Genomic DNA, 25,784 nt, shown 5'->3' with positions numbered 1-25,784 from the left:
CGTTTCCGCCCCCCTCTCTCCTCCGCATTCGTCCAGGCAGCATGGCGTCTAGCCTCATGTGCCCTGACGATGACAATCAATTTAGTCAGTGGCTCGAGGGACGATTACTACAGTTAAATGCTGACCTTGATGTCAGCGTGTTCGTTATGTATATCTGCGGCATCCTCGAGTCATACAGTGGATACGACGACAAGAAAGAATCCTTATTAGATATCGTTGGAGAAATTGCGGTATGTCAGAACTACAAAACTCAAAAAAGTTATTTCATGTAGACTTCCATCTGTTGACTGCGTTTGCTTTCTTCCGTTTCTTGTCGCTAAAAATACAAATATAGTATGTAATAGATACTCACAATTGTCTTGCTTTTATGGTTGTGGCCAATACTGTTTTAACAGCAGAAAATTTATTAATAACACGCATCGGCATACACAGTGTTTGTTTGGATCGTTATTTTTGGTACTTATTGGAGAATACGGACCGTGCTGAAATAATAACGTTATTATTTAGAAAGAGGGAGGTCGGTTTTTAAAACTATTCTGTACTTTCACCTAACAGTTTAATAAACAAAAGATATCGCAAAATTGAATTTAACTTCAAAACCCTGTTAAAATATAGCATGGGCCGTATCGTACATAGGTATCTTTCTTTTTATTTTATTTACTTGAGTTAAAAAAATTTTTTTTATATTTATTTATTTTTTTTTAGATGATTTTAAATATATATTACTGTCCCAAACTAAAATCTGTTCAAAAGCGAAGTAGAAGTAAGTCTACGGCAATTGTATCTGAGTAATAACACAGACACGCCTAAGGACGGTAACTCTATTCCACTGAAAGTCTTGATGGAGTTATCGTCCTTGTTATTTTTTTGGTTTGTTTTAAGGCTACTTTTGTAGATCGGGTCACGGGTCCCATGGCTGCCAATATTGGTTCAGTAAAATCCAATCATGAAAGGGAATCGCACAAAATAAAAACCAGTTTCAAGAAATGGAAAACGAAACACATTTACGAGATTAGACAAATTTTCATAATAGTCAACGTCGAACTTGTAAACAAACAAAAATAAATAAAAACAATAAGTAATTTGTGCCATTTTGCACTATAGACAACAATAGGTGTGTCAGAAATTTCGTGAAAATAGTGAATAATTCCACCCCATCTTTCCAAGCTTATAACTCCTCGAAAAATGTAATTCAAGCCCTATATTTTTTTTTTTTTTTCAATTAAAGGAGCTAGGACCAAGGTTTCATTAAAAAAAAAGTGTTTTTTTTTTTTTTTTTTTAAAAAGGTTTTAAACTTCGGACTTTACAGGTAAATTTCTAAAAGAAAAAAAAAAAAAAAGTTTTTTGTTTTAAATTTGAATATATTATTTATTGACCTTTTCTCTTCAATTCGTGATATATAACACTTTGGTACATAAATTAATTATTTACTTTTTAATAGACATTTCAAAATGGGAGGCGTGAATTATTCGACCCCCTGTCTTTCCAAGCTTATAACTCCTCGAAAAATGTAATTCAAGCCCTAATTTTTTTCAATTAAAGGAGAAAGGACCAAGGTTCCATTAAAAGAAAAAACAAATAACGTGGTTTAAAAAAAAAGGTTTTAAACTTCAAACTTTACAGGTAAAATTCTAAAAAACGCTACGTTTTTTTTTTTTGGGGGGTGTATTAATGTACACATAGATTCGAAAAAGTTGTCAAAAAACAAATATATGACAAATAAATGTTATCAAATGCAAGATAAGTTACTTTTCTACCTAACTGGATATATTTTTTGTGTTTTTATTCAGTGTAACATGTTTATTCAGCTCGAAAAACATGCAGTGTTTACCGATGTATTGGAAAATTCAAAATGGCGGCCGACTCTCTCTCGGAGAGGGTAAGTTTGGGAAAAGGTATTATAAATAATAAACTAGACAAAATACTGTTAGAAATTCGCTCAATATATGTTACTGTGACATAAGTTGACATATATTCGGTTGTTTTTTAATAGTATTTCGTCTAGTTTATTATTTATAACATCTTTTCCCAAACTTACCGTGTTAAAGAGACAGTCGGCCGCCATTTTGAATTTTCCAATACATCGATAAACACTGCATGTTTTTCGAGCTGAATAAACATGTTACACTGAATAAAAACACAAAAAATATATCCAGTTAGGTAGAAAAGTAACTTACCTTGCATTTGATAACATTTATTTGTCATATTTGTTTTTTTGACAACTTTTCGAATCTGTGTACAGTAATACAAACCCCCTTTTTTTTTTTTTAAATTTGAATATATTATTTATTGACCTTTTCTCTTCAATTTGTGTTTAAAATAATTATTTACTTTTCGGTGAGTAAATTAATTATTTACTTTTTAATAGATACTTGAGAATGGGGGTGGGCGTGAATTTAAAAAAATCGTTTGTCTAAAATATTATATTTGGTTTATTGGAAAGAGCATAACATTTCACATTGACCCTGAAAATATCGTAAAAATAGAATCAATAGAAAAAATTTGATCAATTTTTAAAGTTTAAAAATTGAAAAATATTGAGTTCGGAAAATTCATTACTGTTTAAAAAAAAAAAAAAAAAATTTCTATTACTTTTAAAACAACTTTAATAGTTTATTTTGGAAGTATAATTCATAAAGAAAATAAACAACCCACTTTTAACAGAAATTACGAGATTTTTATATTTTATTCGCAGTTTCGTGTTAGGGGTGTCAAAAATTCCTACAAAAATTCTGATACACCTAGGACAAGTGGGTAAAATCCCTTCAAAGCGTATTGAGGTTATGAGAAAATAAAGCTGTATATGCATTCGCATTACAAATGTTTCTTTTCTGTTATGTTATACATTAGTAGATTAGGGTCATTTCCAGTTAAAAGTTTTGTTTTTTTTACTGTACCCATCTGAACTAGAGAAAATCATGATTAAAATATGTATCTCTAGGTGTATCAGAATTTTGAGGGAATTTGACACCTCTCACACAAAACTGCGAATACAATATAAAAAAAACTCGTAATTTCTCGTGTTTTAAAGTAGGTTGTTTATTTTTTTATGGGATATACTTCCCAAATAAACTATTAAAGTTGTTTAAAAAAATAATAGAAATATTTTTTATTTTTTTAAAAAACAGTGTTTACAAAGTGCCGGCGTGTCTTCATGCAGCCTTTTTTTTTTTTTTTTTTTTTTTTTACCTAATGAAATCAATTGAATTTTACGAGTTAAATATTTTTTCAATTTTTAAACTTTAAAAATTTATCAATTTCTCTATTGGTTCAATTTTTACGATATTTTCAGGGTCAATGTGAAATTTTATGCTCTTTCCAATAAACCAAATATAATATTTTAGACAAAGGTTTTTTGTTTTTTTTTAAATTCACCCACTCCCCATTTTTAAATGTCTATTAAAATCTTAATAATTTATGTACCAAAGTTTCATATATCACAAATTGAAGATAAAAGATCAATAAATAATATATTCAAATTTAAAACAAAAAGTAGTGCTTTTTCGAAATTTATCTGTAAAGTCCAAAGTGTAAAACGTTTTTTTTTTTTTTTAAAACACGTTAATTTTTTTTTTTTTTTTTTTTTTAGTGGAAGTTATGCTTAGAATGTCAAGTAAATATGGGATGCTTACAACAACTTTTTCTATTTCTATAATGTTTTCTTTTTTTTTTTTTAGATATAAAAAAAAACAAAAATTATATGAAATAATAAAAAAAAAATCGGTCAAATGTTTTTTTTTTGTTTAACAATAAAAACTTCTAAGTGAATAATTTCCGTTTTTTAAGTACGGAGGACCGAAATACTAAATTTGGTTGAAAGCACATATTAAAAAGACACAAAAATTATGTCCTTTCAAGGCGCCGGAATATAAAGGCAAATAAAATCAGACTTGTTTCCCTTTATTAGAACAGTTGAAACAAAATGTGAGTTCGCGTTTGTTTTTAATCCTTGTTTAAAAAAGTATTTTATTTAAAAAGGACATGTAATATAAGTATAAATATGAATAAATTCTTAACAATTGAACTACTCGTCGAATACTAGTTTTTATACATAAGTATTTTTTTGGAATTTATATATATTTTTTATAATCGAAGGAAGTAAAATTTCGTTTTTTTTTTTTTTTTTTTTTTTGTTTTTTGTTTTTTTAAACTTTTTTAAGAAAAACCGATTTAAAAAAACATTTCATAATTTGTTATTAAACCTGTTATTTTTAATTTTGGTCTTTGTTCCTTTAATTAAGTTAGGGTTTGAATTATATTTTTCAAGAAGTTATAAGCTTCAAAAGACAGGAAGTCTAAATATTCCAGTGTTTACCGTGAATTTTTACTGACGATTTCTAACACTGCTAGTGTATGTCTCGTGTAAAATAGCTAATGAAGAATATGAAAGATGGTCGACGTTCAGATCAAGTGTACCAGAAAACGAAATGAGACCAAATTTATAACTCGGAAACTTAAAATGAAAAAACTTTAATGGTTAATACTTTTAAAATAAATAATTTAAACAATTTTTTTATTTTGGCTGACGTACACAAGTTGAGAAGCCCCTCTAGCAAAATATGCATCGGCTCTGATGTTGTACATAGTTCATCAAGGGAGCATTCATTATTCAGAAAAGGAAAGGCGTTTGGTGTGTTTTTTTTTTTTTTTTTTTTTTTTTTGGTTTTTTTTTGCTTGAACTTTGCGCTTTTCGGATTATTTTACGTTTTTTTTTTTTTTTTGGGATAGATATTTTTTCTTTATGCTGTTTTTTTTTTTATAGATATTGGAGAGTGTGTTCTTTTTTTCTTTTTGGATGGATATTTTTTGTTTGGCTGGGTTTTTGGAAGGCGGGGGTGGATATATATATATATATATATATATATTTTTTTTTTTTTTTTTTGCCAGAGATTATAGCTATAGGTAATTATTAACAGGAAAATTGGTGTAAGTCCAAATTAGCACTTGCAGCGATAAACAAAAATAAGCAAATACCTTTGAGTGGGAACAAATCAATTCGACGAAATCCTTTGTTTCAATCGCGTGCATTTATTCTACATAAAAAAAAACATTTGAAAAAAATTAATTTGTTTAAATTATTTTTCATGCTTTCTTTTGTTGTTGCATTTATTCTACATAAGTATAAAATAAAATTGTTTCAATTGTTTTTTTTTTTTGTTGTTTTTAGAATTTCCGAGTTGTCAATTTGGTCTCATTTCATTTTCCGGTACACTAGGTGTATCAGAAGCGGCCATTAAAAATGCCGTATATGAACTTGAATAAATCAACTTACTATCTTTCGAAGCTTATAACTATGAAAAATGTAATTCAAACCCTAATTTTTTTTTTTTTTTTTCAATTAAAGGAGCAAAGACCAAATTTTAGAAAAAATAACAAGTTTAATAGCAAATTATGCAATATTTGTTTTGTTTTTTTTAAATCGGTTTTCTTTAAAAAAGATTTAAAGAAAATCAACAAAATTTTACCTACTTCGATTATAAAAAATATATATAAATTCTAAAGAATCACTTACCTATAAAAAAATTCTACTTCCATTGTTCATTGTTAAAAATTTATCCATATTTGTACTTCTATTCCATGTCTTTTTTAAATAAAATACTTTAAACAAGGATTAAAAAAAAAAAAAACGCGAACTCAGATTTCTTGACTGTTCAAATAAAGGGAGACAAATCTGATTTTTTTCGCGATTATCTTACGGTGACTTATAAACGGCATAATTAATATCTTTTTATTGCGTGCTGTTAACCAAAATTAGTATTTTTGGGCCTCTGTAGGTGAAAAAAAGCACACATTCACTTATAAATTTTTGCCATTAAACAAAAACCCAGTCAACCAATTTTTTTTTTTTTTTTTTTAATTCACTTAATGAAATACACGAGATTTTGATTATTATATTTTATTTCTACTTTATCGAGTGAATTTTTTTTTTAATATCTGAAAAAAGAAAACATTGAATGAAATAGGAAGAATTATCGTCATCATCTGGTATTTACTTGACGATATAAGCATAACATGAGCTTTCATTTAAAAAAAAAAGAAAATCAAGGTGGTTTAAAAAAAATGTTTTACACTTTCGACTTTACAGGTAAATTTCCAAAAAACACTTTTTTTTTGTTCTAAATTAGATTATTTATTGTTCTTTTATCTTCAATTTGTGATATATAAAACTTTGGTGAGTAAATTATTTAAATTTTAATAGACATTTCAAAATGGGGTGGTGAATTTAAAAGAAAACGTTTGTCTAAAATATTATATTCAGTTTATTGGAAAGAGCATAAAATTTCACATTGACCCTGAAAATATCGTAAAAATTGAACTAATAGAAAAATTTTGATACATTTTTAAAGTTTAAAAATTGAAAAAGATTTCACTTGTAAAATTCAATTGATTTCATACGTAAAAAAAAGTCTGGTTTAATGCGCACCGGCACTTTGTAAAAACTGTTTTTTAAAAAATAAAAAATAATATTTCTATTATTTTTTAAACAACTTTAATAGTTTATTTTGTAAGTATATTTCATACAGAAAATAAACAGCCCACTTTAAAAAGAGAAATTACGAGTTTTTTATATTTTATTCGCAGTTTTGTGTGAGAGGTGTCAAAAATTCCCCCAAAATTCTGATACACCTACCGGTACACTCGATCTAACTTTTTGATCATCTGTCGGTCTACAGAACGTCGACCATATTTCATATTCTTTTTTAGTTATTTACACGAGACCTACACATTTTAATCATGATTTTCTCTAGTTCAGATGGGTACAGTAAAAAAACTTTTAACTGGAAATGACCCCTAATGTATTAATGTATAAAATAAGAAACAGAAAAGAAACATTTGTAATGCGTACACAGCTTTATTTTCTCATATAACCTCAATATGCTTTGAAGGGATTTTACCGGTTTGTGTTACTATATACATAGATTCAAAAAACACGTAAAAAAAAAAAACCCCAACAAACAAATATAAAACAAATGTTATCAAAGGCAAGATAAGTTATGCTTCTACCTATCTGCAAACGTTTTTAGTGGTTTTACTCACTTTCAAATGTGTAATTGGTTCGAAAATCATAGTGTTATCAATTTATTAAAAAAAAAGACAAATAGCAGTGACGGTAAGTTTGGGGAAATGAGTTCAAACTAAAAAAAACTATACAAAATATTGTTAGAAACTCGCTCAATATATGTTACCATGACATAGGCAGGCATATATTCGGTGGGCTTCTAACAGTATTTTGTATAATTTTTTTGTTTGAATTCATTTTCCCAAACTTACTGTGTTCAACACCAAGTCCGCCACCATTTGTCTTTTTCAAATATATCGGTAAACACTGTTTTTCAAGCCAAATAAACATTTTACATTAAATAAAAACACTAAAAAGTTATTCAGTTAGGTAGAAAAGTAACTTATCTTGCCTTTAATATCATTTATTTGTTATATATTTGTTTTTTGACAATTTTTTCGAATCTGTGTATAGTAATACATATCCAAAGAAGGTATTTTTGTAATGGAAGACCAAATAAAAACTTGCCTTTAAAAAGTTGATTTTTTAGGGGTATTCTGGTCCATTTCGAACGAATATCAATTTAAAATTGTCATCAGCAGGTAGTTCTTATGATATTAAGAATAACATTTTGCGATGAAAATTCACTGATCAATTTGAAAATTGTTGTTTACAAGTCAGTCTGGCTTCGTTTTCAAAAATAAGTCAACCCGGTTTCGTTTTTTTTTTTTTTTTTTTTTTTTTTTTTTTTTTTTCTCATTTAGTAATTAATAATTTAATTTGGAAGGGGGACATAGGGGGATGGGAGTGACGGCTGCTACTCTCCTTCTCCGTGCCTCCCCAAAATTAAATTATAATGTAGCTACTGGGGCTGAGGAGGCTCTTCTAATGTCAGAGACGAATGATAGTTTGGTGGATATTTAAATAATAGGGAAAGGTTCATTTGTTGTACAAAAAAAATGAAACTTCCTCATTAGTAAAGAGTTCTATCTTTAAGTGTACAGGGTGTCCAAAAAGTCACTGAAGGGTTTTGAACTTAAATAAGTTCTTTATTTTTTATATCTTTCTGTAATTCTAACACAATCTAAGAGATTAGGAAAGTAAAAAAATGCAAAATTGAAACACTTTTTATTATGAAAAATGTCTTTTAAATGTTGCCCATTTTCAGCTTCGTATATTTGTGCTCTTTCCAAAACATTATTCATCACAGATTGCAGAATATCTGGATTGCAATTTAACTCTCTTATATCGTTCCTGATGTTTTCCTTCAAGTCTGGCAGGGTTTTGGGTTTGTTAACATACTCTTTCTTTAAGATATCCCCACAAGAAAAGTCGGGGTTAGTCTGGGGAATGTGGTGGCCATTTGACATTGCCATAGCGAGAGATAATATGCAAAGTTGAAAATGGGCAACATTTAAAAGATATTATTTTTTTATAATAAAGATTGTTTGAATTTTGCATTTTTTAAAAATATCTCTATCTTAGTCAGATGGTGTTAAAATTACAGAATATATATCATCAAAAATAAATCTATTTAAGTTCGAAACTCTTCAGTGACTTTTTGGACACCCTGTAATTAAGAGATGTCATAAGAGGATCGCAAAGGAAATTTTTTTGCAACCTTGCTTCAGGCCAACTACGCATGGTGTAAACTGATTTTTTTTTTTTTTTTTCCAATTACCTTTGAAAACAGTTGTTAATCTATCTATATATCTGTGAAAGTGTCTGTGTGTATGTTTGTCTGTCTGTGTACATTTCCCTATGCAATAACTCTGTCAATTTTCAGCTTACAGACTCGAATTTTGATATACAGGGTATTAAGATTTGGAAAAATCTTTGTAATCCGTTTTTGGCCAGAGATTTGGCTGTTAAGGAGTCAAAGTTCAACGTTTTGACCTTTGAGAACTCTACCAAACTCCTCTGCTAAACACTTTAGTTTAGATATAGGTTCCTTGGGCATGGATCTAACTTAATAACTTGATTTGAGTCCAATACAATAAATGTTAAGGGGTCATAATAGGGGTCAAAGTTTTAAAAATTTTTTTACCTCTGCGGTCACTATCAAATTACTCAGACAATTTCTGGTCTAAACATTTGAAATTTGACATAAAGGGTATTCAGAGATAGGGCAAGCATTTTAATCAGTTTGGGTCAAAATTTTGAGCTACCAATATATAAATGTATGTATGTTTGCATGTCTGCCTAAAACTTTCGACAGAGGCGACGGATTTTCACAAAATCAGTATCTTTTTTAAGCTTGACCCTTCAGATGACAAATACCGAACAATTGGCTGAAAGCATTAATTTCTTCACCCTCAACTGGGCACTTCAGGGAGGGGTCGCTTTTTTCGCCGATATTTTTGAAAGTCATCCTCTCTTTTCGATTGTCTAGCCTTAATTTAAACCTATGTCACTTCTGGTTTGGCGGTGGTCATATCAGTAAAGACGTCACTTTTTTCCCATTCTTTTCTTCCTTTGCGATACGGGTTCAAGCCTGCCTTCCTACTACCACTTTTTTTTTTTTTTTTTTTTTTTTTTGCTCAACATACACTTCCAAACACTCGGGTAATGCCGGGCTGAAATGCTAGTATATTTATATTTTTGACCACTTTTCATTGTCACAACAATGAATGTAGTATTAAATTCTCTATCGACCCGTATGGAAACCGTAAGATGTTTTTATTTAAACTGTTAACTTAGTCCAAGTATTTATTTTTTTTTACCAACTCATTTTTGACCTAATCTTTATGATGTACGTAACCGCAAGGGAATGAAAATATTGTACACCAAAAATCACTTTAAGTTCGCAAAATAGTTTTATTTTTATAAAGAAAATAATTTTTAAGCAACTTTTGAGTTTTTCCAGTGTCACCTCTTATACTTTTTTAACATTTAAACTTAAGTATGCAGATAATACAACGATCTATGGCAACGCTTCAAAGAGCATTAATGATCAAGATCTATTTCTCTCTCTTCTGACCTGTAGCAGGTGGTGCAATGGGGAAAAGGTGTCCGGTTACTTTTAATGCATCTAAAGCGATGCTTCTCTCTTTTAATCATCAATGTTCTCGTGGTTAAATTAGTTAAGTCTCAATTGTTAGATTTGACACACTGCTGCCAAAATTCCTTAGTCCAAAAACTCAACTCTCTGCTATTACTCTCAACTTCAAAAGCACTTCTGCTGATCGAACTTACTTTTTCAAAATCCAACTCCAAAATGAACACACTCTGAAAAATCAGGCCTTTTTTTATCTCCAACCAGGAGCATCTCATTTGCATATCAGGTGGTAACATTGTAGGCATATAAAGAGATAAGGCGGCCATTTTTGTTTCTTTTTTCTTCATTCATATATTGGTCCACCCAGATTTGTACAAGTTGCACAAGGTAGGTTTGTAACAACTTTTTAAACATTTTCAGATCACAGTTCTGATCTTCACTTTTCCATAATTGAAATGAATGACTCTCTCGTAGAGGAAGTCCTGTTGTAGTAATTTTTTACGTACCAGAACTCGATGTGATGGGGTGAAATGATGGAATTCGGTGTGGCGGTTATTCAAACAAGAAATCGGTAACTGCTTGATCGACTGAGTTTATAGTGTCGGTTTGTGGTCTGCCAATGTGGTGAGACAACATTTGCATAGAATCAACTAGGAAATTATAAAAATACCTCTATAATCGTGAGTTGACCAGTCTTAGTTTGTTTACTGACGGTTCTATTTTATTTGTTTCAATTACAAGGACGAGTTGTCGTAAGCAACGAGGCAATTCGTTACAACTCTCGGATAAGTTTACCCAAAAATTGTGAAAGAGTTACCACACGAGGAGACGATTTCATTGTTTTTCCCTTTTCACATTGAGCTTGAGTTTTGGTGCTTCGAGTTGCCTAAGCCGTCTCCCCCCCCCCTCATTTCGTCGGCTAAAAATCTGACACCGTGCTTTGAAAAGCTCATAGCACTGTCTTTCACAAGAGACCTCAAATGAAAGCCTTACATTAGATTTGTTGCTGGTGTTGGTGGAAAAAATGATTGGATCATTCTTCAGCTCCAGAAAGTATCGCACTCCTGATGCAATCCTGTAGTTGTGTAAGAATCATATAAATTCTAAACAGTGCTGTTATCAAATCTGGGGAGGTGCCGTTAAGAGCTCTCTCTCTCTTGCATTGACAAAGTACAAAACCAACTTCGAAATCTAGTGGGTGATGATCTCGTTTTCTACAGCCTCTTTCTTGCAGAAAAGACGTTGCTAGTCTTTCTCTACTCTACCATTGTTTTCATGATAGGTACTCGACTGAGCTCCAATTTATGGTTCCCTTCTCTAAAAAAAATTTACAAGAACTCGTTTAGATACAACAACTGTAAATAATTTCTCTTTCTCCCTTTGTGTACCTAAAATTAACTTTCTTTTCAAGACCTGTTTGTGGAACGCAATACCATGAGGCTGCTTCCCAGCTGACTATAGTGTGATCGTTTTCAAGTCCGATGTTAACAAATTTAAGTCTTGCTGAGTTGGCTCAACATTGTTATCAATCCTCATGTTGTTGTTTCACTGTACTCTTGGCAAACTCATTTTAACCGTTATCCTTGAATGGCTTATCGACCTTGATAAGTGGTGACTTGTTAGTACATAAAAAAAATTGTATGGATTAATGCTTTGGTTTTTAGTATAGTTGCTGTTGCGTTTGCCATTTACATATAGCAAAATAAACTTTATTCACTTAAATTTACAATAGCTTCACTGTACGAAAATACATACAGTTTTTTTTTATATGGTAAAAAAGAATAGTTTAATATTCATTTGCAGAAAAAATACTTTCATTCTTACTCGTAAATGTTTGAATAACGACACTGAAAATAGGACAAACAGCTTCTAATTTGTTCTGTTTTTCAAGCAATTTCAAGTTTTTGCATAAATTAAAAACGGGGAGAGGGATGTTCAAAAAGTAACATGACTTAAAGAGAGAGGGAGGGGGGACTTCAAAATATTTTTTTTTTTACCATGATTTTGGGCAACGGTAGATAGCCTTGCTAGTTCTTCATAACTCGTTCACGTTTTAAGACAACTGTTGAAAACGAAATAAACAAAAGCATAAAAGTTAATTACTTAAATGAGATAATGTTTGAGTCACAAAGTTAATCACCTTTTCATTAAAATAATGGCGCAATTCAACGAGAAGATTAACTAATCATCATCACCATCGCAAAAGAGAATGCCTGCTTTTTTTTAGAAAACGAACTCTATTATAATAAAGTCGTATTCCTGTCTGTTTATTAGTTTGTTCACAATTTGGTTAATATATACAAAAGATACATCGTTTCATAATTCGATTTCAATACTGAAAACGGTGTTTTATATACTTTTATTACTGCATGATTTCTATACTATTTATTCAAAAGGAATCGGCATTCAAGAAAAAGTTAGTGTCGGCTCATAAGAATCTTCGTGTTCATACATGCAAGTCATTTACTTGAATCAAGTTTGACAAAATAAAACAAACTCTTGCCTATTGATAACCCATTTTCTTTTCAGGTTTATTTTAATGAATTGTGTAATTTTATGGTTTCTTTTTGATGTGAGGATATTTTTTTTATTTATTTTATTTTATTTTTTTTTTTTTAACACCTTCTGCCATCCAGACCAACTCTTTTACTTTTTTTTTCTCCCTTTTTATTTTTTTTAATATCTCATTAAAATAGGCACGTGCAAATCTTGCAAAATGATTTAAATAAACATTTTGCAATAATTTGCAAAATCAAGAAATCTTTATAAAGATGATACATTTGCCGGACCTAGCATATTTAAAAACATTGGGTTTGTATTACTATACACAAAGATTCGAAAAATTTGTCAAAAAAACCCCAAATATATAACAAATAAATGTTATCAAAGGCAAGATAAGTTACTTTTCTATCTAACTGTGTTTTTATTTAATGTAACGTGTTTATTCAGCTCGAAAAACATAGTGATTACTGATGTATTTGAAAAATGCAAATGGCAGCAGACTCTATGTTGAATATGTAAGTTTGGAAAAATGAGCTAAAACTAAAAAACTACTCAATATGTTACCATGGTGGGTTTCTAACGGTATTTTGTGTAGTTTTTTTAGTTTTAACTCATTTTCCCAAACTTGCATAATCAACATAGTCTGCTGCCATTTGCATTTTTCAAATACATCAATAAACACTGTTTTTCGAGCCGAATAAACACGTTACATTAAATAAAAACACTAAAAAATTATCCAGTTAGGTAGAAAACTAACTTATCTTGCCTTTGATAACATTTATTTGTTATATATTTGTTTTTTGAAAACTTTTCGAATCTATGTGTATAGTATTACACCCCCTCCCCAATTTTTTTTTATTTATCTCATTTGCATATTACATTAAAGAAAATCTGTTTTGACAATTAGCTCTCAATTTTTAATGGAAATTAGTAATAGAATTTTAAGTATTCTATTTAGGAATATTATATTAATTGAATTTATTTTTAATGATTAGGTTGGTGCAAAAATAATGTTTTTTGATGTTCAACTTCATGTTAAAACACATTATTTTTTCACCAACCTAATATTATTATAATCAAGATCAGCTGTGTTTATGAGTTATTTCCCTTTAAGCTATAAAATTTTATTTCCATGTTTGAATTTTGTAGATGAGGATGGTTGTTTTATTCTTCCAAAAATCCAAAATACGGTCAACTTTCAGGAAAATCATAACAACTTAGGATATTTGGTGTAATATTATGTGACTAAATGGTCCCCCTGGCAATGCCGCGTATGTGCAGCTAGTACTAATATGAATAAAAAAGACAAAAAAAAAAAAAAAAAGCACTATACCGAAATTAAAATGTGCATACCACCTAACTATATAAAAGATATTATTATTTAAATGAAAAAAAAAAGATATTATTATTTAAATGAAAAAAAGATATTATTATTTAAATGAAAAAAAAGATATTATTATTTAAATGAAAAAAAGATATTATTATTTAAATGAAAAAAAAAGATATTATTTAAATGAAAAAAAGATATTATTTAAATGAAAAAAAGATATTATTATTCAAATGAAAAAAAAGATATTATTATTTAAATGAAAAAAAAAAGATATTATTTAAATGAAAAAAAGATGTTATTATTTAAATGAAAAAAAAAGATTATTATTTAAATGAAAAAAAAGATATTATTTAAATGAAAAAAAAGATATTATTTAAATGAAAAAAAAAGATATTATTTAAATGAAAAAAAAGATTATTTAAATGAAAAAAAAGATTATTTAAATGAAAAAAAAGATATTATTATTTAAATGAAAAAAAAGATATTATTATTTAAATGAAAAAAAAAGATTATTTAAATGAAAAAAAAGATATTATTATTTAAATGAAAAAAAAAGATATTATTATTTAAATGAAAAAAAAAGATATTATTATTCAAATGAAAAAAAAAGATATTATTATTTAAATGAAAAAAAAAGATATTATTATTTAAATGAAAAAAAAAGATATTATTATTTAAATGAAAAAAAAAGATATTATTATTTAAATGAAAAAAAAAGATATTATTATTTAAATGAAAAAAAAAGATATTATTATTTAAATGAAAAAAAGATATTATTTAAATGAAAAAAAGATATTATTTAAATGAAAAAAGATATTATTATTTAAATGCAAAAAAAGATATTATTATTTAAATGCAAAAAAAGATATTATTATTTAAATGAAAAAAGATATTATTATTTAAATGAAAAAAGATATTATTATTTAAATGAAAAAAAGATATTATTTAAATGGAAAAAAAAAGATATTATTTAAATGAAAAAGATATTATTTAAATGAAAAAAAAAGATATTATTTAAATGAAAAAAAAAGATATTATTTAAATGAAAAAAAGATATTATTTAAATGAAAAAAAAAGATATTATTTAAATGAAATAAAAAAGATATTATTTAAATGAAATAAAAAAGATATTATTTAAATGAAATAAAAAAGATATTATTTAAATGAAAAAAAAGATATTATTTAAATGAAAAAAAGATATTATTATTTAAATGAAAAAAAAGATATTATTTAAATGAAAAAAAAGATATTATTATTTAAATGAAAAAAGATATTATTTAAATGAAAAAAAAGATATTATTATTTAAATGAAAAAAGATATTATTTAAATGAAAAAAAAAGATGTTATTATTTAAATGAAAAAAAAAGATATTATTATTTAAATGAAAAAGATGTTATTATTTAAATGAAAAAAAAAGATATTATTTAAATGAAAAAAAAGATATTATTATTTAAATGAAAAAAAAAGAAAGATATTATTTAAATGAAAAAAAAAAGATATTATTATTTAAATGAAAAAAAAGATATTATTTAAATGAAAAAAGATATTATTATTCAAATGAAAAAAAAGATATTATTAGTTAAATGAAAAAAAAGATATTATTATTTAAATGAAAAAAAAGATATTATTTAAATGAAAAAAAAGATATTATTATTTAAATGAAAAAAAAGATATTATTATTTAAATGAAAAAATATATTATTATTTAAATGAAAAAAAAGATATTATTATTTAAATGAAAAAAAAGATATTATTTAAATGAAAAAAAAAGATATTATTATTTAAATGAAAAAAAGATATTATTATTTAAATGAAAAAAAAGATATTATTATTTAAATGAAAAAAAAAGCAGATTTAGATTATTTGAACTACTGTTCTCATCTTCAGTGTTATTTTCGCAACGTTTTGGCCAATGTAACCTCCAACCTTCTTATGGTTTATCTTATCAAACTCTGGAATCTTTCTGCCAAACTCAGGGGTATACATGGAATTTCAGAAGGAACACTTTATTTAATCCACAGGGTAGTATACTCTCATTCCATTAGCCATGACCTGGTAGGAGTCTTAAGCAGTTCACAATTGTAGTCTTACAATATCTTAGTTGAATTATAAACAAAGAGGTTAAAAAATCAGACCCAAAGCAAACGAGTGCAATAAATAAAAAAAAAAAAAAAAAAAATTTTTTAAATACGCCAGGTCCGGCAAATGTATTCATTATAAAGTTTTCTCGATTTTTGCAAATTATTGCAAAATGTTTATTCAAAAAATAATTGCACAAGCCTCTTTTAATGAGATATTTAAAAAAAAAAAAAAAAAAAAAAAAAAAAAAGGAAAAGAGTTGGGCTGGATAGCAGAAGGTGTTTAAAAAAATATCCTCACATGAAGAAGAAACCATAAAATTAATGCAATTCATTAAAATAAACCTGAAAAGAAAATGGGTTATCAAAGAGTTTGTTTTATTTTGTCAAATTTGATTAAAGTAAATGACTTGCATGTATGGACATGAAGATTCTTATGAGCTAATACTTTTTTTCTTTTTTTGATTTTAACATTTGTTTTTTTTTTTTTTAATCCTAAACAAGGCACAGTGCCATTAAGTGATAAGGGGCTACTATTTGGGATCACATTTGCAGGAATACTATGTAGGGAGTTGGGCAGCTAGATGACTGTTCACATTACATTTGAACTTCTGCATATCAGTACAGTCAGGGAAGCAAGGGCTTGGGAGGGAATTCCAAACTCTTAACAGTTCAAGAGGAGGAGCTATTTGAGTAGAAAACTTTTCGGCACCTTGGGATCTCTACAGTGTAGAGATGGGATTTTGCTGTTGTTGAGGCTATTTACGTTGAGGCGGGGGTTACTAGTGCTTTGAATTCGTCTGAACACTTACCATTAAAGTACTTGTAAAATAGGCATGGGAATGACACATTTTGATGATGGAACAGAGGTTGGAGTTTGGCCGACAGTGCGGGACCTATCGGGTTGGCAACTTTTTTTTTTTTTTTTTTTTTAAACCCTATCTAGGAGCGATAAACTAGTAGCAAATGCACCAGTCCAGGTGATAACAAAATTCCATGCATGGGCGAATAAGGCTTTGTAGCGATACAGAATACTCTCAGGTGTGAATGACCTTCTAGCATGGTAGAGGGAGACCACTTTCCACATAGCAGCTTTGGCAATTGCCTCAATGTATTTGTTCCAATTATTCATGTTTGTGGATGTTAAGCTTGAAGGAAGTACTTTCACATATTGTCTATGTCTAATAATAATAATAATTCTTTTAAGTTTCCATGTTTACCTTTGTTTTCAGGAAGAAAATAAGGATGCTGTGTGTGATGAGTTAATACAAAAATGGGATGAAATTTCCAATATGGACAGCAAACAAACAGAAGGTAACAAAAAATGTAGCTTTATCTTTGTTAAAACAAGAAAACCAATCTTAAAGAAAATATTGTACATCTGATCAGATCATCAAAGAAAATATATTGGGTGATTTTATTTGATCCATACTCTGCCAAGGAATTTTGAACATTCATGCAGTGTGTATATGTGTGTGTGTGTGTGTGTGTGTATATATATATATATATATATATATATATTAGAGAGAGAGATAAAAAAAGGAACAGACCAATATGTAGTAAATGTGTGTGTGGGTTTTTTTTTTAATGGAGAGTAGATAATGCAGTGGATGTGTTATCGGCAGCTCCAGTAACTCTCGCTTCTCCTTTTTTTTGTCCCTAAGTCCTCATTTCTAATGGGTGATGTTTCTGACAAAGGGTGAAGAAAAAGCTGCTTCCCAGGTCGTAGTACTTCATGAACAATAGTCTGAGATGTCAGAAATTTTCTGTCTCTGTCTATCCTTGCGGCCATGTCACTAGTAAGGGTGCTGAAGGTAAACGTTTCATCTGGGCTGATGTTACCCGCCTGATAGTCAGGGACCTAAATTTTGGACTAACCACTAAGGAGGCTGTCCTATCAGCAGGTGTAAAGTATTGGGGCTGCTGTATTGCCACTTGGTGAATGGATTCTGGACCATGCAGTAGTCTCTGGTGGGGCTTCTTGATGCCATACTAGTGGGTAATTGTTACGGCTTTACCTTATGTGCTACAAAAAAAAAAAAAAAAAAATTCCCATCTTTCCTCTCTTACTTTCTCTCTCTGTTCTGCTCTAACCAAGTATGCTGACCTGTTCCACAAATCCCAAAATCCTCAACATGAAATATCTCAAAAAAGAAAACACGAATAAACCTAGAACCCCATCCTCCTACGTAGACACCTACTACCATATCTCCTTCTCCAACATCAGGGGTCTACATTCTAACCTTCCAGAGGTTGAAACCCAATTACAGGAGACGAAACCTGACATATTCTTTCTAAGCTAAACTGGAAATAGGGCCGACCACCTCCCTAGATGAGTTCATAATTAAAGGATACTCTAACTTAACATCTAAATCTGACCCCAAGATCGCCACGGGCATGGAATATGTGCCTACATTAAAGATGGCTTCCCGTGTGGCAGGGATATCTCTAGAGAAGATCCTAATTTACCTTATATGTGCTTCCGGGTTGTACTTGCTTACACCACCGCATTTATATTTGCCTTCTATCGCCCCCACAACAAGAGAGTTACTGTCTTTAAGAGTATATCAGAGAAAATTGACCACATCCTGTCTGCTCATCCCTCGGCTAACATTCACATTTGCGGTGACTTCAATGTCCATAATGTGGAATGGCTGACTCACTCAAATAAGACTGATTATGAGGGGAGGTTCTGTCATGATTTTGCCATTGCCTATGACCTCACTCAGATTGTTCGCGACCCCACCCGTGTGCCCGATACTACCGGTCAGTACGCAAGCCTTCTAGACCTTTTTCTATCCACTTTCCCTGAGCTATGTTCATGTTCCGTTCTATCTCCTCTGGGATCCTCCGACCACTGCGTTGTATCAGTTAAGATAAAAATGAAATATAATAAATCTACAGATGTACCTCTCCACCGTACTGTATACCGATACTCTATGGCTGACTGGGATAGCTTCGGTACATTCATATCTGATCTACCTCTCGATTCTATGTTTAAAAAGGATGTGTCCTCTATAGTATCAGACCTGACCGAATGGTTACTTGTAGACATAGATCAATTCATACCATCCAAAAAATTCCAAAAAAATCCTAACAGCCAGCCATGGTTCTCTCCTGAATGTGCAGCTGCCATCGCACACAGAAATCACTTTTTCCATAGCTACCAACATAATAGATGCACTGAAACTAAAGCTGCTTTCAGGACCGCCAGCAACCACTGTAAAAGAGTAATAAAAAATGCAAGAGAACTATATGCTCAATCCGTTAAATCCAAAGTAGCTGAGCAGCGGCTTGGTTCCCACCAGTTCTGGCAAATAGCAAATAGGATCCTGAACAGAAACGTGCGTTCTATCCCAACCATTATCAATGGATCAGAGGTCATCTCGACAGCATCTGACAAGGCCAAACTATTTTCCAAGAACTTTGCGGCAAATTCTACCCTGTGCGACGAAGGCCATCAACTCCCCGTATTCCCTCCTATAACAGACAACACGCTATGCAACATACAAATATCTGCGCGTGAGGTCGCCAAGCTAATCAAGAACCTTGACTCCAGTAAAGCAACTGGTCCTGACGGTATTCCAATTATAGTGTTAAAAAAATTACAACCAGAACTTGCTTCCATACTTACCAAACTGTTTAAGCGCTGGCTTAAGGAGAAGTGCTTCCCAACACCCTGGAAAACCTCATCAGTATGCCCTGTATTTAAGAATTCAGGTGAAAAGTCATCTCCCTCTCAGTACAGACCAATAAGTCTCCTGTGTGTTGTGAGTAAGTTGCTGGAATCCACAATAGAGAAGTAGTCAACCACCTCAGCAGAAATAACCTTCTTAGTGACACGCAATATGGTTTCCGTTCTGCTAGATTTACAGCAGATGTGCTAACGGTTATATCTCATAGGATTAGCAAATCGCTCAACAAAGGCTTCATTTTAGGGCAATTGCTCTTGACATATCAAAGGCGTTCGATAAGGTTTGGCATAAAGGCCTACTACACAAGATTTCCAGCTACGGTATAACTGGAAATGTTTTCTCGATCATTAAATCATTTCTCTCTGATAGGCTCATAAGAGTAGTGGTTAATGGGCAGAAATCAGAGGCCCACAGTATTAATGCTGGAGTCCCTCAGGGGTCCATACTGGGCCCAACTCTCTTCCTGATCTACATCAATGATCTCCCAAAACACATACTAAAATCTTTCATTGACATCTATGCTGATGACACGACTATCTATGGCAACACATCAAAGGCCGTAAATGATGTTCTCTCTGATTCTCTCTCCTCTGATCTTGAGCGCGTGGTACAGTGGGGGAAGAGGTGTCTGGTTACCTTTAATGCATCTAAAACCAAACTCCTATCTCTACATCATAAACGCTCTGATCCTCATCTGGTATCGATTGAAATGGATGGCTCGCGTCTAAGGGAGGCCCCATGTTTTGATGAGCTTCTGGGTTTGACCTTTATTCCTGATCTTAAATGGAACACATACACCAAGTCTGTTGCCAAAATCACTGGGAAAATGGTGGGATCCTTCTACCACTCCAGAAGATATCTCACTAATGATGCAATTCTCTATCTATATAAAAGCCAGGTGTGTCCAAGGATGGAGTACTGCTGCCACATCTGGGCAGGAGCTACTAAAAACAGCCTATCCTGCCTTGACAGAGTACAAAATAGACTTCGTGGTTTGGTGGGGGATGCCCTTTTCTCTTCCCTGCAGCCTCTCTCCCACAGAAGAGACGTTGCAAGCCTGTCTTTGTTTTATCGTTATTTCCATGGCAAGTGCTCGTCTGAGCTCCAATCTCTCGTCCCCCCCTCGCCAATCTTTCACGAGAAACACCCGTCTGGCTGAAACTACTGTCAATAATTTTCCCCACTCTTTATCTGTGCCTAAATCCAAACGTAAATTCCATGAGCAGAGCTTCTTTCTCAGAAGTGCACGATTGTGGAACTCTCTTCGTTTGCCTGTTTCCCACCTGACTACAACTTAGATGTCTTCAAATCCAACATAAGCAAGTTCCTGATAACCCCCCCCCCCCTTAAGTAAGACACTTTATCAAATCTTCATTACTAACGATTACTACGATATTATCCCATTGATTGCTGTACACGCATCCCTGAGTGGCCTCTGGGCTTTGATAAGTGGTGCCCCCCCCCCCAGTGTAAAATATATATATATATATATATACTGTGTCAATCGCTTTATTGCAGATTAGTAAAATATCAATTTTTCACTTAAATATACATCACAACAAAATGAAAATTATATCATCAAACGACTCCTTTAAGGTTAGTTTATTCAAAAAATTTTATTCAAATTCATTCGATATTCACAGTTATGACATTTTATTCTTTATCGAACAAGTTCCACTATCCATCGCTTTATTGCAAGTCTCTTAAAATGTTTTAGGGCAAAAATACCATGTCTTATCTTGCAAACTTTATTTTTTATTATATTTTTCTGTCAAAGAATAATAAACAAAAACGTATCCTAGGTATGGGTTGTATATAAATTATTTATCAACATCTCCACCATTTTTTTTAAATAACTTATAACAACCATTGTTCTTGAGGAAGTCAATTCTTTGATCTTAAAGGGACTTATGGCTCTAGCAACATCAACTATGTTCCTCCACAGGCTTCCTTTGAAGGAAATTGCTCTCCTCCTTCATAAACTCCTATTTTTAATATTGACCAGAGATATTCAATGGTGGTCAGGTCATGAGAGTTTCCCCAACGAATGCCATAGATTCTAAGAAGGATGCAGTCACCCCAAGTAGAATGGGATGGTACATTGTCATGTATAAAAATCATCTGGAAGTGACGTGACAATAGTAGGTCATCTAGCCATGTCGACAAATGATTATCCAAAAAGGCAGTGTATGCATTGCTGGTAAGCTTTACACTCTCTGGTGTTCGGAATGGTCCAACCAACTTATCCCCTAATGATTTCTGGCCAAAACTTGATGTCTCCACCTTCTTGTTGGCGATGAACTCTGTAATGTGTCGGAATTCTGTTCAGGTTTCAAATTTTGGTCCATCTATCCAGACCGTCAAGAGTAGCATGGGCCTCATCCCTAAATAAGACCTGTTGGAAATCCATTTTCATGTAATTCCGTGTCCAAGCCATTTGTTTTTCCCTATGTTGTTTGTTCAATGGAGGCATTGGAAGAGGTTTGATGTTCCTTGCAATCTCATTCAACACATTGTATCGGACATGCTTGGATCTTGGAGCGATTCCAGCTTTTGCAAAAGCGAAAGCACTTGTGCTGTTTGTGTTTCGATTGACTTCCCTATGAATTTTCCGAATATCACAACCTAAAAGGTTTCTCCTGATGTCCTTATTTTTCTGGATTTGGTGTTCGGGTTGTTCAAGAATGCAGCCAAGGTTTTTGGATCCCATTCCAGCTCTGTGGCTAAATTTCGGATGGACAATCCTTCTACGAGTCCAGCAAATATCCTTTGCTTTTCGGAAATCTTTATCGTCTGATTTTTTGGCATTGTAAGAGATCTGCAATAAAGCGATGGACAGTAAAATTTAATTGATAATAAATAAAATGCCATAACTTCGTGAATATTGCATGAATTTGAATAAAATTTTGGGAAATAACTAAACTTAAAGCAACCCTTTGATGGTACAATTTTCATTTTTTTGTGACGTATATTTAGGGAAATATTGATATTTTACTAATCTGCAGTAAAGCAATTGACACGGTTCATATATACACACACACACACATGAATATTTATTTAAAAACTATACATACATATTCCAAAGACGAACCAATGGTTTCATTGTATTGAATCAGCCATCTGTGGCTAATATGAATTCAATACAAATCATCACCACAAATACAATACAAATCGTTTTCACTGATGCTGATGATTTGTATTGAATTCATATCAGTCACAGATGGCTGGTTTAATACAATCAAATTATCGCCCCATTAGCCTCCTCCCACTTTTTGCCAAAATATTTGAGACCATAATTAACCATGCTCTAGTCCATCATCTTACAGATGCTAAACTACTGACTGACAAACAATATGGATTTAGACAAGCCCGTTCCACAGCAGACATCCTAACTGGGATCTCTGAACGTATATACCATTCACTGGACAAAGCGGGGGAGGGCAGAGCGGTAGCTCTAGATATATCTAAGGCTTTTGACAGGGTATGGCATGAGGGTCTCCTCAGTAAAATCAGATCATACGGTATCACTGGTAGAATACTTAACATAATTAAATCCTTCTTAGATAAGAGAAAAATCCAGGTTGTCCTCGACGGTCGTACATCTAAACAATATGATATAAATGCGGGAGTGCCCCAGGGTTCTATCCTTGGACCTCTATTGTTCCTGATATTCATAAATGACCTCCCCGACAACATTGCCTCTGAGATGGGTATATATGCTGATGACACTACACTCTATGGCAGACACGACAGGAAGACGAATGAACACATTTCTAAAGAAATGGCAGAAACACTAGAGGAAGACCTCCAATCTGTAGTGGAATGGGGACAAAAGTGGTTGGTCGCGTTCAATGCTGCCAAGACTAAACTAGTTTCATTCAATAATTACAAGAAACCCTCTCTACCACCCATAGCAATGGCCAACGACTCTTTATCTGAGAGTCCATCTTTCAAACTCCTTGGCCTAACGTTCACAGGAAACATGAGTTGGAATAATTACATTGAAGGCATTGCCAGGGCCGCTGCAAGAAAGGTAGGCTCTCTCTACCGTGCTAGAAAACTACTAACACCCGAAAGTATCCTGTACCTCTATAAGGCCACCATTCGCCCATGTATGGAGTATTGCTGCCACATCTGGGCTGGTGCATCTGCTACTAGTCTCTCACTCCTTGACAAGGTTCAAAAGAGAGTCGCAAACCTGATAGGCCCTGAACTGGCATCTTAGCTTCAGCCTCTGTCCCATCGACGAAATGTTGCATCCCTCTGCCTTTTCTACAAGTATTTTAGTGGTGAATGCTCTGACGAACTGCAATCACTTGTGCCCCCACGACGTGAGCACCCTCGACAAACCCGACAGGCTGCTAAATCCCACCCCCACACTGTAGAGATCCCTAGATGTAAAAGATCTTTTTACTCCAATAGTTTCTTCCCCAGAACCGCTAGACTCTGGAATTCCATTCCAGGTCCCTGCTTCCCCAACAGTACTGACGTGCAGAAGTTCAAGTGTAACGTGAACCGACACCTTGCTGCCCAAATCCCTACATAGTACCCCAGTAGTTGTTGCCCCTGATAGTAGTCCCCTACACCAAAGTGGCAATTTGCTTTGTTTGGGGTGAAAATGTAATAAAAAAAAATAATAATAAAAAAAGAAACCACTGGTTTGTCTTTGGAATATGTATGTATAGTAAATATTTATATTTAGGCTCTCACATTCGCGATCGAGCACTTTATCTGATTTCTTTTCATCGCAGATAGAATCAAGTTATAGAGAGCAAAGGTTGTTATTGTTATGGATAAAGATTTTTAAGAAGATTTAATTTTCAAATTTTAAATTAGCAAAACCTTTTGCACTGACTTGGTATTATTATTATTGGGACCGTTGGAAATGCCACAGTTATCTCCTTCATCTGTTGTATTTATTGCTGATGTGCATCTGAGGGTCTATCTCCATATCTAAAGCTCTTTGTAGAGTTTGTGACATTTCCATTCTTTGAATCTTTCTATCTTTGGTTGCATATTTTTTGCTAGCAGTAATAATAGATAATACCAAATTTTTTATTTATTTGAATGTTTTAGATAGAAAAGAATAATTGAACAATTTTTTTTTTCTTTCTAGAATCCGCCAAGACTGCAATTGATGATAGGTTGTCACAGATGTTGAGTACCACTCATGTCACAAGCAATAATAATACGGATAAAAAAGGCAAAGAGTTAAGTGAGGAAGAAAAAGCTCGCAAAGCAGCCATCTTGGCCCAATATTCCACGGTTTGTGATGAACCAGATTTGATGTATCCTTTTTGAAACGACTCTCTTGAAGAAGAAACATAGTCTGTCAGTATTGGTTGTTTTGGTTTTTGGCATACTAAGCCTTTTTGAGTTATTTAATGCTGAATCCAGTAATTTTGGTTGTTTTTGTATTTCAATTATTTAGATCTTCAGATATTTATTCATAGTGTTTGGTTTGATTGTTTTGTAGAGGAAAAAGAATGTTTTTGACTTTGCAAAACATGATTAAATTTTGTAAATGGAAAGGGCCCAAAACAAAACAAAAATAGTTGAAAATATAAAGAATTGAAGCAAAAAAAAAACCTTTTTGTAAAATGACTGGATTTGGCATTAAATTACCCAAAATGTTTGATATACCATCAAGTGAGCAACGTTGGGTCTGCCTATTGGGTAATAATGAAATTACAAATTTTTACAAAAAAAAAATAAATAATTGAAACAGAATTAACCGTAAATCAAAGAGAATAAAATAAATAAAAATTGATAGTCAGACTCCAAAATGACATTTTCCACCATATTGAGTAATTTTCAACTTTTGAAGTTGATCACATGTAATACAACTTTTTGAGACTCTTGAGGCCTGTGGCGCAGTGAATAGAGATGTCGAATCTCTATGGTTCAGGTGAGCATTGTCTGAAGATAGCAGTTTCAAAAGGATTAGTTGGCCAAAACGTAGTGAGACAACAACAACTATGAAAGGCAGTAATTACTGAGGATACAGTTAAGATTAAGCACTCCTATCCCATCACAGTTAACCACCTGAAGAAGGCCAGACGATGAGTTGACCAAAATGTGGTGAAACAACAACTATGAAAATGAAGATAACAGTTTGCAAATAAATAAACTTTTGGAAGGTTTTGTAGGATGAGGAATTCATTTTCTCTAGGAGTTAGT

At 31.7% G+C, this 25,784-nt stretch overlaps 1 protein-coding gene across 1 annotated transcript in view; it reads left to right on the top strand.

Annotated features, from left to right (window-relative positions):
• Positions 1 to 5: 5 nt before the first annotated feature.
• LOC145243484 (coiled-coil domain-containing protein 43-like) overlaps positions 6 to 25,784 on the top strand; it is a 33,663-nt gene continuing 7,884 nt past the window's right edge. The window contains exons 1-3 of the mRNA XM_080106424.1: positions 6 to 230; positions 17,142 to 17,223; positions 24,721 to 24,892. Of these exons, the coding sequence (XP_079962550.1) occupies positions 42 to 230; positions 17,142 to 17,223; positions 24,721 to 24,892 (443 nt within the window). The 5' untranslated portion in view covers positions 6 to 41. The remainder of the gene's footprint in view (positions 231 to 17,141; positions 17,224 to 24,720; positions 24,893 to 25,784) is intronic.

Source organism: Euprymna scolopes, chromosome 22 (genome assembly GCF_053919585.1).
Source record: "Euprymna scolopes isolate OS-2025 chromosome 22, ASM5391958v1, whole genome shotgun sequence".
NCBI classification, from domain to species: domain Eukaryota; kingdom Metazoa; phylum Mollusca; class Cephalopoda; order Sepiida; family Sepiolidae; genus Euprymna; species Euprymna scolopes.
Note: the sequence above shows the minus strand (reverse complement) of the source record. Positions and strands in the feature narration are given on the sequence as shown.